Source organism: Gobius niger, assembly GCF_951799975.1.
Source record: "Gobius niger genome assembly, chromosome: 2".
NCBI classification, from domain to species: domain Eukaryota; kingdom Metazoa; phylum Chordata; class Actinopteri; order Gobiiformes; family Gobiidae; genus Gobius; species Gobius niger.
The window spans coordinates 27,171,797-27,191,545 of NC_136853.1; the positions used below are offsets into that span (position 1 = coordinate 27,171,797).

The 19,749-nt window shown below is 38.7% G+C and overlaps 2 protein-coding genes across 2 annotated transcripts; both read right to left on the reverse strand.

The window, feature by feature from the left end:
- Positions 1-492: 492 nt before the first annotated feature.
- slc38a9 (solute carrier family 38 member 9) lies at positions 493-6,617 on the reverse strand. Its single transcript, XM_079551338.1, has 14 exons — positions 6,459-6,617; positions 5,784-5,913; positions 5,389-5,510; positions 5,223-5,286; positions 5,054-5,147; positions 3,906-4,076; positions 3,774-3,833; positions 3,498-3,695; positions 3,298-3,405; positions 2,472-2,578; positions 2,107-2,220; positions 1,878-2,026; positions 828-917; positions 493-718 (listed from the first exon to the last, which is right to left on the reverse strand). The coding sequence occupies exons 1-14, from the start codon at positions 6,551-6,553 to the stop codon at positions 553-555; spliced, it is 1,668 nt and encodes a 555-aa protein (XP_079407464.1). The 5' UTR covers positions 6,554-6,617; the 3' UTR covers positions 493-552.
- Positions 6,618-12,732: 6,115 nt separating this feature from the next.
- purg (purine-rich element binding protein G) lies at positions 12,733-19,499 on the reverse strand. Its single transcript, XM_079551342.1, has one exon. The coding sequence runs from the start codon at positions 18,862-18,864 to the stop codon at positions 17,863-17,865; it is 1,002 nt and encodes a 333-aa protein (XP_079407468.1). The 5' UTR covers positions 18,865-19,499; the 3' UTR covers positions 12,733-17,862.
- Positions 19,500-19,749: the final 250 nt, after the last annotated feature.

The window sequence follows — 19,749 nt, forward strand, 5'->3', positions numbered from 1 at the left end:
AAATCATTACAATTCGTTGATATGACTGAGTTCACTTTTAGATCCAATTTCCCTTTGTCGATCTTAATGATTAAACTGCTTTGATTAATGACCAAAAAGCAACAGGATAAAATACAAATATCTATAGAAACAAATATAAAAACACAGTAAAAGGTTTAAGAAACAATTCCCTGTATACTACAAATAAGTAAGATGGCTCTGTCCATAAAAAAAACAGTGGACAATATATTATTCTGGAGCTGTAAGTAAACTTTGGACATGAAAGCAGCAGTCCCTCAATACCTTCAATGACAAAATATTAGAAATCTTTAGCTACACATCTGCAAGATAGTGCGCACTGTTACCAAAGATCTCGTTCCGTGGCTATAGTCAATAATGTAGGAGTCCACAATCATTTTGGTGTTTTAACAAAGACACCACAGGCACAAGTTGGCAAAGAGGTGACCAGACGATCCAGGGGCAATAGATTTTCCAAGCCACTTTTTAAACCACTTTAAGTGTGTCTAGTAAGTCTAATCCTTTAATCGTGCTTCTAAGAGCCTGGGGGGGGGGCTACATGAAGAACTGAGCCACAAGGTTAGCTATTCCCAGCAGAATCAGAAAACTGTGAAAGACGGCAGATGGCCAGGTGAGCGCCCCCTGCCTGTGAAGGGAGATCATGTGGATCAAGGCAGGGAAGACGAACACTAAGGCCAGACCGCACGTGGCGCCGGAAAATCTACAGACAAAACACAAGGCACAATCTCAATCTATCATCATCATCATAGAGTGATCAAACTAGTAATTAAACAAATTATTATGATATTTGTTATTATTCGAGTGCTCACCGTATGATGGAGCCAATATTTGGATAAAACATGGCCATAAGAACCCCAGCTCCAACAATGCAGATGTTCAGCAACAGGACATGAAAGAAACTGAAGGCACACAAATATATGCACATCAACATAAACAAGGCTGTATATTCCCAATGGTGTGGTTTCTGAGTAGGACTGCCAGAGACTGTATTAAATATGTACAGAAGTAGTAACATGTATTAAGAGATGAATGAAATACTGGCTGTTAAACTATCAGAGGAATCTAGTATCAGTAAGCAAGTTTCATACATGCAAGACCTTGGATTATTCTTGCTGCTCTGTATATTTTCTATGCATTTAGGGGGTCATTTATCAAGAAGGTGCTAAATGGCGAATGCAAGCTGAAAATGGCAGACAGCCATTTGTGGGCATTTTGCACCTGATTCACCTTTTAAAACTGAGTGTGTTACAGTAACGACTGAAAGTATTTTATCTGCAGTCTTTGCTTTTACTGTAGTTAATACATTTTTATGTTAATTTTTTATGGATTGATTTTATCTGCCTTCTTGTAATTTTATGTCAATGTCAACTTTATTGTTTTAGCACATTTAAAGACAGCTACATCTGTACAAAGTGCTGCATAACAAACATTGTAAAGTGAAATTAATAAGTAAGAACAATCACAAGATAAACAACATTAACAACATGAGACCTGCTCAGCTTGTGTTGAAGTATGTAACGGTGAAGCACTTTGAATTGCCTTGTGTATGAATTGTGCTCTCCAAATAAGCCTGGCCTAATGGCCTAATCTGATATGTAAAAGAGAGAAGTCTGCGTGGGTACAAAATGCAAAAATGACTTCTCTGCTGATACACTTTTGAACATGCTTCTCGTTTTGCACAGAGATAGCGCTTGGTAAATGAATAAAGTATTCAGGGCCTTATTTACTAAGCCTGGTGCTAAACTGTAGCTAGTCGTGTTGAGATAATTCAGTAATGTATGGAGTGCACTACAAGAACTGCTTTCAGAAGGACATGGATTATAATGTGTTACTTTAAAGTAGTTTATATGTTGTGTTACCTGGGATAGCTGCTCCCAAAGAAGTGAGTCATCACTTGGACTCGCACCAGGTATCCCAGAAGAGGGTAGACAGTGACCATCTGAAATAACAGAAATGCCCGAGCTACAAATACCATCACATCACTGCTGGGGAAATTGTCCAAAAAATTCTGAAAAAGAAAACACATTTTAATGAGCATTTAAGTAATCATTAACATCTTTGACAATTTACAGAAAGTGGACTTTGTACCGGTTCAATGCATTCTTTGGTAATAGGAGGAGAGGGGAAAGAAGCAAAAATCAGCACTCCCACGTAAAGGTACGTCATTCCAACCAGGAGATACGCCACAGACAGATCACGTACCTAAAATAAACACGGGTTTTTAAAACCCACAGTGTTCACAAACATAATATAATGAAATCTGCATATGTAATTTTAGAGCTGTGAATCTGTTAATAGATTCATAGTTTTTGATAACTCATTGCTAGACTGTGGGTGGAAATTAGCCTCTGGCTACAGTCCGGCATATTTATATTTATGTTGTAACATGTCTGTTCATTAACATGCATGGTTCCAATCTAATACTGACAAGTAAATTGGAAAACCACACTCACATTGTTTTCCTGGTGTTTGTTGCTCTTCATTAAAGTGATAATACAGTTGTGAATAAAAAAAGCCAGAGTGAGAACACCAGTCAGCTGAGGAAACTGTAGTCTGAACTCTGGAAGGAGAGAACAAGAGAAACATCAAACTTGGTCCATAAATGGACATCCACAGTTTGGTCCTTAAATAATGGGCCAGTGGCCCAAATGTTGTTCTTTTATCTATTTATCAAGCAATAGCTTTATAATTGATATGGGCAGTGCAGACTGAACTGTGAGGAACTACAGTTCTTTAAAATTAAACTATCTCTTTTTATGAGGCTCAAATGTAATTGGACACAAGCTGAAACACAGGAAGGAAACACCAGAGAACCGCCATCTTGTTTCAATCGATGCTGAGTGGTTTTCAGCATTTTTGTCAACTGTAGTAGTTTTAAATGTGCTTCAGAAAAACAGTTTGAAATGACCTAATGTTGGAAACAGAGCTGCAGAAAAAGCACTGAGGAGGAAACCCAGGACATTGAGACCATGCACACAAACATTATATTTTCAGTTTGCAGTTAAAACTGTAATGTTTGGATCAGAGTTGTTAATACCAGCTTGTGGGAGCTTGTGTGCTCCCACAAGCTGTGTTTTTGTGTTTGCATATTATGGGGGATCATGTAAGTCCAGGGCACTCGTTATTTCTGATGTTAGTCTGACTATATCTAAATTGTTTTACTCTGTAGAAAGGGTGAACATTCTCTAACTGCAAAAACATTATATTTTCCAGAAACTATTACGTTATCAGGGTTTTGTATTTGATAATTGGCCATTATTACATTAACGGCCCACATACCTGGAACAAAAAACTGTGTGTGATCAAACCAGTGGAACTCCAAGTGAAAGCCGAGTCGAATAGCTTTGTAAGTGACCAGGGAGATGAGGTAGATGACTGAGATGGTGCCTATACAGTGAGGAGAAGAATGGGCACATAGGGAACACTATTATATTCTCATAAACTACTGAACACCTGTACTTTAAGTTGTCAGGTCTTACCCAAAAAGGTGAATCTTGCGAAGAATGAAGCAGAGCGAAAGCAGAGGAGTGGCAGCAAGAGCACAATTAGATAAAGCGGGATGGTATGGTTCTTGCTCCACCAGTGTGCAAAAGAGGCAGACGTTTCATTTGTATTTTGGTCCACTAGTAATGAAGTGCCATTTGAGTTGGGGTGAAAATTTGGAAATGGGCAGATCACTGTAAACAAATGCACACTGGATTATTACATATCTATTTCTTGAAAGAACAAAACAAGTGGAAGTAGTTTTGTTTTACCTTTGTCTGAACCGTTCGTTCCATATTCATGGTCCGACACATTGACATTGTGTGCGTAGTCTACAAAGGAAGAGTTTTAATCGCAGGCTTTCAATACCTTAAGTAACACAGTATAAATCAGTATTAACTTACTGTAGATAAACTGCCCGCTGTTGAAGAGAAAGTTGGACATAAGAACCCAGTAGACCACCATGGCTCCTATTAGGGAGATCATGGAAAAGAAAAGACTCGACCATTGGCCAAACTTGCCAAAGTAATACCGACAGACATCTGGGAATTCCCAATCCGACGTGTCCACGTACGCTGAAAATGTAAAAAGAGGTGTAAGAAATCCATGTATGACAAAAAGAACCTTTACACTTTACTGCTCATGTTCATATGTGCAGTGTGTTACTGCTACAAACAGAACACCAAGCTAGTATCTAAAAATGTTATTAGTACAACCTTCTCAAAATGAATTTATTTTCTAAAAACACTGATTAAATGTCAGTCAGCCCAAAAATCTGGTTGGGCCCTTTATCTGTTTATCATTAATATTTTTAAAGAACACATTACTACATACAAAGCAGCAGCATTTGTGTCGGCTTATTATTTGTTCAGTCAAATAAAAATCTGTGGTTTTCTTCTCTCCTCTGCCAAGTGGTAAATTTCTGCAATTTACATATTTTTTGGCTTTCATGGCCAATTGAGGAGACGGCTGCTTTTCCCTCTTAGGCATATACAAATCTGTTGTATTATGATTAGATTTTTTTTTGGTCTGGTCATCAAGTTTGAAAAGATAATGAAATAAAATAGAAAAATATCACAATCACCGTCTCGTAAAAACTCTCAGTCGTCCAGCCTAATCGCTTCAATAACGTCTTTAAAATAAAAAAAAGTTTTACTAAAAAAACTAAAGACAAAACTGAGAGTTGTTAGTTTCCATTTTGCATTTACAAAGCCCTGTAGCTCCAGTGATCTGAGGAGCCCGTAGTACAGCAGAGACAAATTGACTTTTATCCTCAAGAGCGAGAAGAAGCTTATGAAGACGGAAGCGAAATTTCCTCAACGCATTAAACCCAGCCCAGTATTTAAATCTCCACTATGATGGAAAATTCCTTGGACCACTGAGAGTCTACACAATCATTTTTGCGAAGTGTTGATTGTGCTATTTTCTTATTTTATAATGATTTGCATGGAAAACATAGACGTTCTGCCCCTTCCCTGCCGCCAACTAAGGCAAATATGCATAAGATAAGATTAAGAAAATGTTTGGAAGGTAGAAAACAAACTGAACTTACGTATTGATTTTGGTGATTTGAGCACAATGTAACAACAGTACAGCAAGAGCAGGCCAGTGAAGATGAGAATCAGGATTCCCATGGTGAACCCAGCCTGGCAATAGCAGAGAAATGTGTTTATGTTCATGGGTTACACAGCAGCTTAAATATGTGTGTAAATGCACCTCACCTGCTTTATGCCCCACGGTATACTAAGTATCGACGTACCCATCATTGTGTTCCATATGGCGAATCTGATTGAAAAAAAGTCAAGGAACCATAAAAACAAATAATCACGTCAATGCAGAACAAACGGCATGCTTGTCATTCCAATGTGAAAGTAAAACGTGACTCACATAGTGATTATACTGGGGTTTTTAGATGATTGGTCACCGCCGCTGGTCACCTTAAAGGCAGTCCCCAGTGGGCTGTAGATGTAAATTTCTCCTGGTTGAGGGATCACATGATTTGGAGGACTCTAGAAAGGTTATTAACCAAGTAGCATGAATTAATTTAAACATACAAAAGTAGTGTAATGGAGTTCAATAAAACCGTGGTCGTGTTATGTTAGTCATTTTATCAATTTACTGGCCAAGAAGGGCAAAAAGTTATGGCTTTACAGCAGCACCAAAATGTATATCCTGTTTTCATTTTAGACGCTGCATTTTATTCTTCGGACAATGACAAAGAAAATTATTCATTACTGTGGTTGCAGAGAGAAGAGAGAGGACAGGAGAATCGACAGACTAACCAGGAGTCTGTCGGTGGAGCCGGTGAGTTTGCTGTAGTAATGGACTCGGCTGTTGAGGATGGCGGCTTCGGCAGACACTCTCTCCTTCGGCTCATCACCCACAATGTTTCTGGGCTCCACGTGAAAAGGTCTGAAGGAATTTACATTGCATTTATTTAAAGTTCAGATCATGCTTCAAATGCTGCTTGTGAGTGTGAACTTCATAATGCTTTATGTGAGAGAGACCTCGTTGGGCGATGTGAAATACCAAACTGGATTAAAACACATCAACGCGAACCGAACTGCGTGGTGCTAAAACACATATACAGTAGGTGTTTTCCTATTTACTGGTCACTTCCTGGAAGCTCAGTCGCTGGAAGTACACCATGTTTATCTTGACAATTGTCTCTTGTATGAGACTTTTTTTGTTCTTAGAGCTCTGTAATTGTTTTGAGAATTCATAGTTTTACCGGGCAGCAATGAAAGGAAAGCAATAAAGCAAAGAATGGACAATAAATGTTTAAATTCCTCAAATGTGGTCAGCTTCATAGGATGATGAACTATCTGTTTTATGGAACCATAAACAGCACCATTCGGATGCCTGTGTCTCACTCACGTTTTATGCATTGGTCTTTCACAGACACGCCAAAGTAGCTACGGTATGCTCAGTACAGGGGGTGTGTTCTGAGGACCCACCTTTTAACTTTGATGTCCAGAGAGTCTGTAGAGCCGTGGATAGAGCTCTCTCCGGTCTGCTCAGTAACCAACAGAGGTCTGCTGTCATCCTCCATGATGGATCAGACTTTGAGCAACTCAGGTCTCATCACCTGACACAATGACAAGTTAGTCATATAAGGCACTAAAAATAAAAAAAACATAAAATGTTAAGTGAGCAGTACAATCTGATAATAATAATAATAATAATGATAATAATGATAATAATAATAATGCCTGGTTTGTTTTTTTGTAATATATGTTATTTTCAACTTGCAAACAGGCCTTTGTCACAGTGAATAGATATTAGGCATATGCCAAGCAGCAATGGATTAACAAACTTTAGCTGCTGAGAAAGCTGATTTTATAGTGCTGAAGAAAACACAATGAACACTGAAAGCATGACTTAAACACAAACAGCTCCTCGTAAGCAAATAGAGGGCTTTATCACACAAGTTTACAGAATATGTGATAAAAACAGATCCGTGTTCAGCTGACATGAATAATAACCCTTCTGAGTTTGTTCTCACAGACTTGATCCTAGATTTTACTATTTTTCAACTTAACAGGAACTACACAGACGAACCTAATTGTTATAAGCATAATCGTTATGTTAGTAGTTTTAGAACATAAAAATAAAGACTATTCTTACCAAGTAAAAATGACGTTCCTCTTCCTTATGATTTACTATTTGGCGTTGGCTTTGTCAGCAAATAAAAACGATTATTTGACAAAAAAAATATCACGCCAACGCAGCAGGAGCAGCAGGCAGGAAATGCCTCTGTGATTTTACAAGCAAAACAACCCTCGTTAGAACCCTGTCTAACTAGACACTAGACATTATAGGACTTTGTAGATGTAAAAGGACTGTTTGAGCAGAGTTAGTGTTAGTCCAGAGGGTCCAGAGCCGTCACGACCCAAGTGCGGTTTATTGGACCCTCTTTGTTTTTATTCCAGCTCTGCTTCTTCTGCTGTGCATCAAAATGTAGCGCAGAGTCGCTAGCGCCACCCCCTGGCCAAGCACACGAATCAGAGCCACGAGCCTATAGCAATAATGATGTGTGGCTCACAAGCTTTCTCTTAAGCTATTTGTTTTCCCAAGTACAACCAGGATTAGATCGAGACCTTTCCAAACTGGTCTCAAACGGCTAAAATCGACCTAAACCTGGACTTAATCATGTCTAAGCTGGGCCTAAACCAGATCAAAAGAAACAAAACACAAACTGCAATGCATTATTAAAGCATATATTACATTTAGTCAAATTTCCTAAAATATATTCAGTCTATTATTTAAGTCTAAAATTCCAAATGAATCAGAATATACCACAACACCCAAGTAATGCACCTGCATACAGGCCGTTGGGGAGAATGCTTTGAAATTGTATTTTGTTACAGATTACTGATTACTTACTCTAAATTGTATTTTGCAACGTATTCCGTTACTTTGTCCAGTCAGAGTATTGTCATTCTGAATATTTAACTAATTTCGCGTTGATTTCCATTATATTTATGTATAAATTCAGCATACAATTAGAAACATGTAGGTGACAAGAGCACAGCAGATCACAGCGCATCATATGACACAAGTGTTTTGAATCTCTATTTTTTTTTTAGGAGGAAAACAGGTCATCATTATAAGTTATAATAGTGTAATATTATGAAGCTACAATTAAATGATTGAGTACTGTGATGTATTCCTTTTATTTTGCACAGTAGGCATAACTGTATTCTCAGTACAATCAAATGAAATGAGTATTCTACGTATTCCGTTACGACCCAACACTGTCCATATCATAGTTTGACAGGATTGATATAGAGCTATAATCACATGTATTGGCTTGGTATGTTACTTGTGAAGTGATCACTGGTGATGTTGAGATTATGCAATACACTCCATACACACTGTCTCTTTGCACTACAAAATTGTAGGCCAATACCCAAAACTGAAATAAAGTCAGGATTTTAGATGCAAATAAAGAGGAAAGAGATGATTCGGTCAAACTTGTGTGTAACTGGAAAAATACACCAGGACTGATGGCATTTAAAACAAGAAACATAGTGAAAAGAAAATGCTACAGGGCAAAATTCTACATATTTTCCCCTTAGGCTGAATGTAGTGTGCAGTGTGAGTCAATAGAGCTCAACGGTCTCTCATGTTAAGATGATGTCATCACTCTACTTCCGGGTCCATTGGAACTTACAAGTTTTTTTTTTCTTTTTTTCATTTCAATTTATTTATTTATTCCAGGCAATGGCACAGAGGAGTGCAAGACATCGTCATGTAGAACAACATTAAAGCCAATATCAACATGTAGATATGAAGATCCAATTCTGCCTGAAAGGGAGTGGGAAGAAGATCATTTAATTAATCCCACCCCCAATTCCCATTCAGTAATTACTATATTGAGCTTCACTGTTACTGCTAGATTGTTATACAAATGTTATATCATAGTGACGTGACTACAGGTAAGTAAGTAAGTAAGTGCTTTATTTGTCATTGTACAACCTTACAACAAAGTTATGTTCAGGTGTTAGTCCTGAGCAGCTGCGACTGAGCTGGTTCTTCAACCTGACCAGCATGTTTTTGGAGGTCGGGGAAACCGGAGCACCCGGAGGAAACCTGGCAGGCTGCCTTTAGTTCTCCTCTGATCCTCTGAAACAGTGCAGCACCTCCTGGATTTGTCCCTGTTTCAGAGCGTGGTGTCACTCACTGGTCAGCTCCTCCATCTCCTCCTTCCTTTTCCTCCTGCACAGCTCCCACCGCTCCACAACAGTCTTTCACCATCTTCTCCTCATTTGTCCCTTTATTGTTTCCTGTAGCGCCTCTTGTGACGCCTCCACACTTGTGCTGCTGTGCTGCAGGTGTGGGGGGGGCCTGTTTACGTGTCACCATGACAATAGGTGACAAATAATTATTGCTTTGTAACAGCAATTTATATACCAACAATGGTAAGGAGGATGAACAATACCAACAACAGTTTAATTTTAAAGACCCTCCTCTAAATTTGTATATTTTGACAAGACACGATGTTTGTATAATAGTATGAATCTATAAATAGTTTGGCATTGCTTTTGTCGTATACCCAGTTTGTTCCAAAGTTTTACACAGTTTTTAGACACACAAAAACATTTACACGCGGTTTGAGTTCTCGGCAGCGAAAACTCTTTACATCCTCTGAAATTATGAATTAAAAAACATTGTGTTAGTTGGTAATAATTCGTTGAGTTGTGTCATATAAGATTATTGATGTATTATGTTTTACAAGATCATCAAATTTGAGCAACTTAGATTGAATAAACAGGCTATGAGTATGCTCCAGAAAACCAACCTTGTGAATGATCCGCACCGCTCGTTTGTGTAATATGATTAAGGGATTAATTGCGTTTCCCCACACTTCCACACAGTAGGTAAGGTATGGGAGTATGAGTACCACAGTGCAGTATAAGGTGTGAAGTGCATTCTTGTCAAGGTATAGTTCTTTATTTATTATAATAGAGATGCTTTTGGAGATTTGTATATGTTTCACATGGGGTTTTCGGGACAATTTACTATTAATTATAACACCCAAAAATGTATTCAAATCTGGAGTACCATAAATAATTATTTTCTGTTCAGATATTATGGTACGACTACCAAACATCATTAATTTAGTTTTGTTTACATTCAAGGATAATTTATTTATGTCCATCCATTTTTTTTATTGTATTTAGTTTTACCGTATTTACCGGCTCATTGTAATTATCACTACTGTAGAATATATTTGTGTCATCAGCAAAGGGTATACTTTTTAGCACTTTGGATATAATAAAAATATAATTTTTATACACAATAAACAGTTTTGGGCCCAACACTGACCCCTGGGGGACACCACAAGTAATGCCAAGAGTATCTGATACAGACTAATTTTAACAAACTGTACACTCTCCGTTAAAAAACGCTTTAACCAGTCCCCAGCCAGCCCCATAATTCCAGATGTTTCCAGCTTTAGTTTATATTATGATTGATGGCATCAAAGGTGTTTGTGAGATCAACAAAAATACTAAATACATGCTGTTTCTGCTCGAGTGCAATTGTTATTTCTTCGATTACTTCAGTTATTGCCATTGAGGCAGATCTTTTGGTTCTAAACCCATACTGACCTGGTGGGCGCTCGTACGCTTCTTGCTTCGGCCCACACCTTTTGAGAAAAATGTATGCTCAAATAAATAAATAAATAAACTTTTAATTATTATGTAATGTTTCTCGAGAAACATTTCAAGTTGGCGAATTGAAAAGTTTATCTAAAATTGTAGAAAATTGAGGCAATAGCGAGATAGGTCTGTAATTGGTAAAACTGTTTATTATCTTTTTTGAAGAGTGGAATTACTTTCGCAATTTTCATTTCACTTGGGAAGCAACTAGTCTGAAATGATAAGTTACAGATGTAAGTTACGGTTTAACAATATTCAATATAACTCTTTTAATGACAATGTTGATGTCACGACAGTCAGTGGACGATTTACTTTTACATTTGAGCACAACGTCTGTCTCATTTGTAGCTGAGAGGAAAAGTGACAAGGAATGCTTTTTAATAGTGGCGTTACATTCAGTAACTCCATTGTTTGGAATTTTCCAACTTAGGGCCAACGTTTTCAAAAGAATTGTTGAGTTTATTTTCTGTATTACTCAGAGCATTTTTTTTTTTTTTTACCGTTTTCATCAATAAAGAAATCCGGCAATGTCAACTTTGAACATCCTCGTTTAATTAGGTCATTCAAAGCATCCCAGATTCCTTTTATGTTGTTTTTATTTTCATATAACCTTTTTTGGTCTTATAACCATTTGCTTGTCCTTATATTGTCAGTTAATTTATTTTTGTACTTATATCTTTGTTCAACTTCTATTGTTTTTACTTTTTTTACTCATAACATTATATATAGATTGTTTTTCTTTTTACAGGCATTTATTATTTCTTTCGTGAGCCAAGGGTTTCATATGTTTTTCCTTCAAACTATTTTCTTTCACAGGACAGTAATTATTACGCAGGGCAGTGAATATTTCTAAAAGATTATTCTAAGCACTGTCCACATTTGGTTAACACTAAACTGAAGTCCAATCTTGATGTCTTTATAAGAATAGGCCCCTGGTTGTTGGCATGGTTTTAGTCTTTACTAACCATAATGTTATTGTGGCACTAAAAGACGTTATTCTGCTCGGTTGTTTTGAAACATCAGATCGCACAGAATTATTTACTCTGTATTTTTTAACAATAATTATCAAATTGTGAATAAATCTATTTATCTATTTATTATTATTCTTAAATCCATATATTCCTGTAAAAAAGTGCAAAACAGTTTTTGGCCTTTTATATTTTATACTATTATGGAACTTTCAACAGTTTGGACATCTTGAAAAGAGTGAATTCATACTGTTGGGGGGAGTATGTGGGATCTTTTGATCGATAAGGGGAATCGTGATGTGCTGGGCTTCTCTAGAGCAGTGTTTTTCAACCACTGTGCCGTGGCACACTAGTGTGCCGTGAGATATCGTCTGGTGTGCCTTGGAAAATTATCCTATTTCACCTAGTTGTTTTTTTTTAAAAACAAATTCATTATTATCCACAAATAATGTACCGTTGTCGAGTGTCTGTGCTGTCTAGAGTAGAGTAACCATGTAATAAATACTCCATATTGGGTCGCTAATTTCTTTGAAACAAGAGAATTAGTGACGCATGGATGCGGCAGGTGGTGTTCCTATTCAAGACACTTTGATGTGAACGACTGAATATAGGCTACAGGGTTACATTTTTTATATTTTCTGCTGGTGGTGTGCCTCGTGATTTTTTCAATGAAAAAAATGCGCCATGGCTCAAAAAAGGTTGAAAAACACTGCTCTAGAGCATTAAAGTTTACGGGTTTTCCAATACCATATGTGTAACACGACAAATCAGCTTTGGGATATGAAAAATATATTGTCCCAGCCCTCGTGGTAACTTTGATAACTGACCAAATGCAGATGTCTTGATTTTGTTTATGACTAATATCTTTGTAATTACTGGGCCTATCTACATGAAAAAACTGACACAACTTCAGCGTTTTCTCGGCACAAATACATCCAATTATTTCCTCATGAAAATGGTGACAACATTCAAATCCATGAGCTTGATCTTGAAAACTCTGCTTCATCAAAGAACTTAAAGGAAGGGGTCAAAAACTTGTATCGTATCTGCTGCTTTCAAAATAAGATAATAACAGTACAATAAAGAATGAGACTATGGACGATTCTTTGAAACATTTAATGAACAACAAAAAATAATGATCAGTACAATAAACATTTCCAATTTCTCTATCACCTGACAAACCAGTGCAAACGTCTCCAAATTCGTACAACATTGATCATTTTTACGATTCACCATCAACTCTTTTACATATAATATTAACACATAAACATCTGAAGAAGTGCAAAAGTGATGTTGTTAGATTGTCTATAGATCTTTAGACCTTTCTCACAAAGGCAGTGACGGGACAGTTGGATTCAATTGCTGTTCTGTTTAGTTGGTGACATGTCTAATGATGACTGCTTTGGGCACCCAAGACACTTCACCCTCCTCGCCTCCAGTGTCTGTGTACACTGGCGTATGAATGACAGTGTGAATGGGTGGTTCCTTGCTGTAAAGCGCTTTGGGCCTAGTGAAGGTAGAAAGGCGCTATATAAGTTGAGACCATTTACCAATTTGACAGATGCCTTTATGAAAATGGTCGTCTGTTGTCAATAATTATAAGGAAAAAATAGAAGTACTTTTCGGTATGATGGCGTATCCTGCCCTTTCTGTCATTTACAGATGTGGGAAATTCCCATCTAAGATAAAATCATCCTTTACATTATACACTATTATATAAAGTGATATAGTGTGGCGGCACTTATAAATACACACAATAGTTCGGAATAGGCTAAAAATGGACCACTAATGCATGGGTTCAGCTTGTGTTAAAATGCCACTTCCTCATGAATGACCTATTTTAATAATAATTGAAGCTGTGTGCTTGGATTTTTTTTTTAAATCCAGAAATCAGCTTTTCTTGTGTGGGGTTTGTAACATTTTAATACAAGTTGAAATGTTTTATTTCCCGACATCTTTGGAAAGCAGCACTATATGGGAACAGCAATAGGACATCAATTTTCTCTTTTTTCATCCTCTTTGCATGCATTCAGCTAGGGTCCATAGAAGCACCTTTTATGTAACATAGCACCATTTTTTCATATAGTATTTCTATGTATTAAATATTATGGGACCCCTCCTTAGGCATGCATACACTCTAAGACTTTGTTCTCCGGATACCATTTCTAAAATTAGCATTGCTTCAAACAGTACAAGGCAAGTTATGAATAACCATACAGTACTTTACATAGAGATGAACAATTACACTTTACATTGAATAAAGTGTGACCATACAAATCTTCCTTTGTCAGCCTTTTTCTATAGGACTAATAGGACACACACCAATCTATTACATTATATTTATGTAAATATACACCTTTTCACATTAGAGTTTTCACTTGAACTCTTTTTAAATTAAGATATTTTAAAACATTGTAATGAAAAACAAAAACGAAAATGATTAATAATTAGTATACATTCACGTCACTCTACGAACACAAAGATTTACATTTAAACTTTGTAAAAGTTATTGTCATCCTAGACACAGCTGTAGCATCCAGGTCAATGAGGAGCAGTTTCAGTCTGCTTGAACAAGACAACTGCTAAAACAAAGCACATGAATGGAAATATACAGTCAGTCAAAGGTGCTTTAAGGCGTCAGGGTTGGATTTTTCCCCTCTGTTCAGTTGAGTCCAACCACCTGTAGGCCTCTTCAAGTGCTCTGTGCTGACAGTGCAACCTCATTGAATAAGTATCTGGAGCGCTCATAAATGTTTCATTATAAAGCCGTGAAGTGCAATTCCTCTGACGGCTACACACAGACACGCATGATTTCCACAATACTTAATACTTAGTTTTACAAATAACATGGGTGAGCCCAGGTTTCAATATACTGTATATACAGTACTGTGCAAAAGTCATAGGCGTTTAATACTATGTTAACAGTGGTTCAGTATACTGCATAACACTGACATTATTTAGTCTTTAGCTGTATGGTTACAAAATGCTATAGGCACTAAATGCCAGCTAATCTGTCCTGGGACAAATGTAATCATTTGCGTTTAATGGCTGAATGGAAAGTACTATTCAGTAGTCTATTCTTTTGAAATGTGGCCATTATTTTTAAGTTTATGTTTTTAATACATTGACACAATATTAAGAGAATTTCATTCAAACTTACTTAGGACATTTGCACAGAACCGTGTATTCTTCAATTATTTTAAATGATTGATATTGCAGGAAATAAAGTTAAGTTAAAATAATTACTCAGCCCTTGTATTTTCTCCTGTGTTGTGATGCTTAACTGCAGAGGTTTCCATGTGAAGAACTGTATAAAGGTGAGAACCTATATTTACATCTGTTACATTGCTTGCTGGCTATGAGGACTGCATGTAATTGAAATGTGAGGTAAAACGGTTGAGCGGAAACTAAAACGCGGTAACTGGGCTAAGACACATTTAGCAAAAGATTGAAAAAAACTTCCTCACAAAATTACCAGTAACTTACTACACCTTCTGCATGGTAAAATATTTATCTGTAAATACAATACTATAGTACTTAAAATAATAATAATAATTCCAGTCGCTAATCTTTGCTAAATTTGAAAGCTTAATAATCAGGACCTATTTGGTGTTATCTTAATATGAGATCTTAAAAGTAAAAGATGTTTTAGCAACAACATGGGTACAAAGCTGAATGGAAAGAAAGTTGTAAATTTGCTTCTCTTTGAAGCATGTACAAATCATTTCTAGAGTTGATGCCTATCCTGGGTGTCCTCACTTCACCTCGCTGCTTTAAAAATGAAATGTGCACTGTTGCCAAGGCAACAGCACAGACACTCGGCCTGATGTGGCCCGTTCATCGAGCTTTGTTTGAATGTTAACAGTCCTGTAAACAAATGGCTCTTACAACTCAATCTGTTTTCAATATCAGAGTGTGATCCCAATGGCCAACAAAGCCACGATTTATGAAAATCTCAAAAATCTGAGACGTGATTGTAACGTGGATGTTGATGGAGAGATGATTGTCACATTATACCAAAGGCCTGAACAGACATGGTCCCTAAACAGATCAAGTCTCGCTATTGCAAAGCAAAATAAAGTGCTTTTTTTTAGTATAGTTGTTTAGATTTTTCATTAGAATGACATGTTAAGGGAAATTAATTCATGTTATAATTTTATTTACAATAAGTGCTTTGATATTTTTTATCTTCATATGTACATCTCAAACTTCCTATTTTTCTATGTACGCTTCATAATGCTCAATATGTTCAGCTGTATTATTTCCCAGCGAATTAAATTTGTGCTTAAACAATTCTGTATATACTTCCTAAGCTACACGACGAGTCCTGTGCTTACATGCATCACGGCATCATGGCATCAGTTAAGATAAGTGCCTCATTTACGTACTTTGTTAAAAACACTTCAGGGCAGAGCAAAGGGTGCAGCTTATACATCTCAGAGACACAGAGCCTTCTCCCATTTGTGAAGCTTGTGGTTTTAGATGTTTCGATCATTTTAAAAGCAGCCAAATTAATTTACATCTTTCTATCGTCCATAATTTCATAGGCAATGATGGAACGACTGGAGCCATTAGCCACGTTCTCACCCGCCATCGCCTGTGTTCCCTGGGCTTTGTGGCGATGTACATTGATGACTATAGTGAGTAAGATGAGTGGGCATTCTCCATAAATCAGCAAACTACTGTAGTGCTTTACACAGTGCACTCAAGCCCAAGAACAGGGCTTGAGAGACTGACTTAACATGTAGAGGGGGTGATTTTGGTGAACCGAGATGGAAGGAGCAGGGGCACATGTCAGAGCCCTTTCATGTTGATCATCTGTGTACTATTACTCACTAATCACTCCGTCAGTCCCTGCTCAAGCTCCTGCCTGCTACATTTAAAGCACAAAAAGGTTTGTCATCTTTTTTTTTTTTATCAACAGCAATGTCACGAGCAGCTTCGATGATTATAGCACCAAAAGAGATGCAACTATTGAAGGTTCATCCAAATTAAGGGCTGATCCTACGGCCGAGGCATTTCTTTCTTGGCTGTTTACATATGAAGCCCAAGATATTTAACAAAAAAAAGAAAGAAAATCGTTCAAGTATGTCTCAAGGCTTCACTAAGGTCACTTTGTCAGTGCCTGTACGCAATTTTGAACCGTCTACTCACAAACTTTAGAGGCATTAATTTCAAAGGGCAAGGGAAAAAAGCTATTATGAGGTCCAATGAGTGATGCATGAGTACTTGTTAAGACTTAACCAGTGTATATGTACAATTTCTGTCAAGCTGCCTATTATATAACATTTTTTTTTTTTAACATATGGCGTGTCACCCCTCAACACAGTCAGAAGTTTAAGTTCAAGTATTCTTAGTTGAGGCAATTCTATTCTTTTAGGTCAAATAGAATGTACAAACTTGAAACAACAGCTTGGGACGTAGACACACACAAAGGGCTTTGACAGATTGTGCTGGTGTCCTGCCTGTCCCCAGACCACTCAGAGCTCCTCGCACATCACGCCACTGTGCAGTTTAGCCAAGAGGGCATGCACGCACCTCATTTTAATTCTAAACAGGACCCTCAGCGTTCTGCACCGAGAGGTAAAACTGATACAACTCAACATTATCACTTCAATTGACTTCTTCTGCCTCCATGCGGTGTGGGATCATCCGCATTCAAACGCATGATGAAGACAACCTTCATGTTAGTAGAGCTCAGGTTGACACTTAAGATTGTATAAGCCTGTTGTGTTGAAGGCATGTCAAAGGAATGTGTGGCCCTACAACTAAAGCAGGAGTCATGGCCTGGAGACAGGACACCAGCACTGCTACCACGTCTCTGCCTTTTAACATTTTTTCATGATAGACCCTAACATAACTATTAGTCTGATCCACTGAGAGCCGCAAACACATGATGCAGACAGAAAGAAGCCTCCACTCTGCCAATGTCCAAGTGCTTCAGTCTCCCCTATGGATCACAGACATGCCCATATAATTTGAGGTTTGCCGTTGTCATGAAAAAAGGCTAAAAGGCATCGTTTTCTAATGGTACTGGGACTTGATGACATCTTGGCAGGTTGAATAATATGAAGTCTGCCAGCCCGCCGCAAGTGAGCCAGAAGAGTACAAGGGGGGCATCTGGGGACACGTACAGCCAACATGAAGCAGAGCCTGCGCTGAACTGCCTGTTCTGTCCACACCTGTGACACATGCAAAAAAAAGCGCAGCGCATACACATACTACTATCAGGCGTCCTGCTCCTCGCTGTCCTGTCGAGCCTCTGTCCTCTTATCTTTGTGACAAGAGAAGATGCGTCTCATTTCCTCCTCGTACCTGGTGAAGTTCTCCCCGAAGCGTGCCCATGCTTTGAGCGGAACCGTGATGGTGTTCCTGTATGGCTGTCTCACCTCGCTGATCTTTAGAAACACGCCGTACCGGTTCGACCCGACGTCAAAGTAAAACCTCTTGTTGTCCACTCGGAAGGACGCGGCCTCCGGGAGCTCGGGCTGGTCGTCGTGGTTCCGCGCGATCCCTTGGCCGCGGTCCTCGCCGTCATCGTCCCCGTAGTCCTCAATGAGCTGCGACAGCGCGTCTCTGAACTCGATGAGACCCTGCGCGGGCAGCACGATGGTCTGTTCGATGCCCTGGCCATAGTAGCCCATGGTGCCGTGACCCTTGCTGACAGTTTGTCGGATGCGAAGGAACCGGCCCCGTTGGTTCTCCTTCAGGTCCAAAAAGTACTTTCTGTTGTCTCTTTCGATAAACTCGCTTTTGAGCACACGGTGCGCGTGGTCTTCAGACGCGGCCGAACCGGTGGGACTGAGCTGCTGCTCCTGCGGTCGCTTGCGCGCGTCCTCGTTGGGGGGCGCCAGGTTCCCCCGCAGCCCAATCCGAGCGTAGTAGTCTATGAAGTCCCCCAGGCTGTAGCGCAAAGCCGGGGCCATGGACATGGACAGAGTGAGTTTACTCTTTCTGATGTTGTCATGGCGTCCCCTGCCGATCCAAACCTCGGCGATTTTGAGGAAGCGTCCGCGTACGCTCTGCTTCACGTCCAAGTAGAAGCGCTTCTTTTGGATATCCACGCGTTTGGACGCCAACTCCTGGATGTCACTACCTTGCTGAGGCTGAGGAGGATGGGTGCCGGTCTGGATGAACTGTTGAGGATATGTTGGTCTCAGTGATGAAGGATCTGACGCAATCTTTCCCTTGACTCTTTCCATGCTTCTGCAACATCCATCAGCCATCATGATTTATATTCCCCCTGTAGACACCGCAACAAAATGCGATGCCCCATCCCAATCACTGCCGAGGAGGAGAGCTAATCCATGCAACAACTGCTGCTGCTTGCTGCGGGAAACAACTCCTATCCTCAGATGACCCGAAAATGGCAGCTAGTTTGGAGTCGTCAGCTGTTCCAAATTCTGTGTCCCGACAGAAAGGTCACGCTACACTTTTAACACTACTCTTTTGAAAACGTCTACACGTATCATCACCATCACCTTATTTCCTAAAAGCTACCCCTTTTGCTGAAGGAGTCAGAGAAGCAGCCAACCTGAAATGGGAGGAGGCGTCCAATACTACATGAACCCGTTGAACCTATCCTTCCCCCTCCCCGTCCTGAGAATACCTCAGTTAAAGGGACATGCCGCACACATACACGCAGCCGCGTGCACAACAAGGCAGTGAGCTCTGCTGCGGCTTTCATTCAACAAAAATTACGTAAATGTATTTTTCGGTTTCCTATTTTTTGGTTCTTTGTCGGATACCGCGTTCATTATATGCGATTATTGGCATTGAACTTGGCGATAAAGTATAGCTTTGCGTCAAATCAGAATATCTAAATCAGAACGTACTCAGCCAAATGTGCATGTTTTAGATTGTATTTGGAAATGTCTGTCCCCGATGTTCCACTCCCTTTATCAGTAAACCGCCTGACTTCAGAAGCGTCACTCTTGTGGTGCAAGCAATAAAACGTTGTGCATGTTCAGTTGTGTTCATTGCATTTTTGATCTAGCACACGGTTTTAGATTTTTAGATTGTTTCTTAAAAAGGTTCAAATCGCCAATATGAACTAATCATGCATTAAGAATATAATTGTTGATATATAATTTTCTTTTTTTTCTTTGTTAACT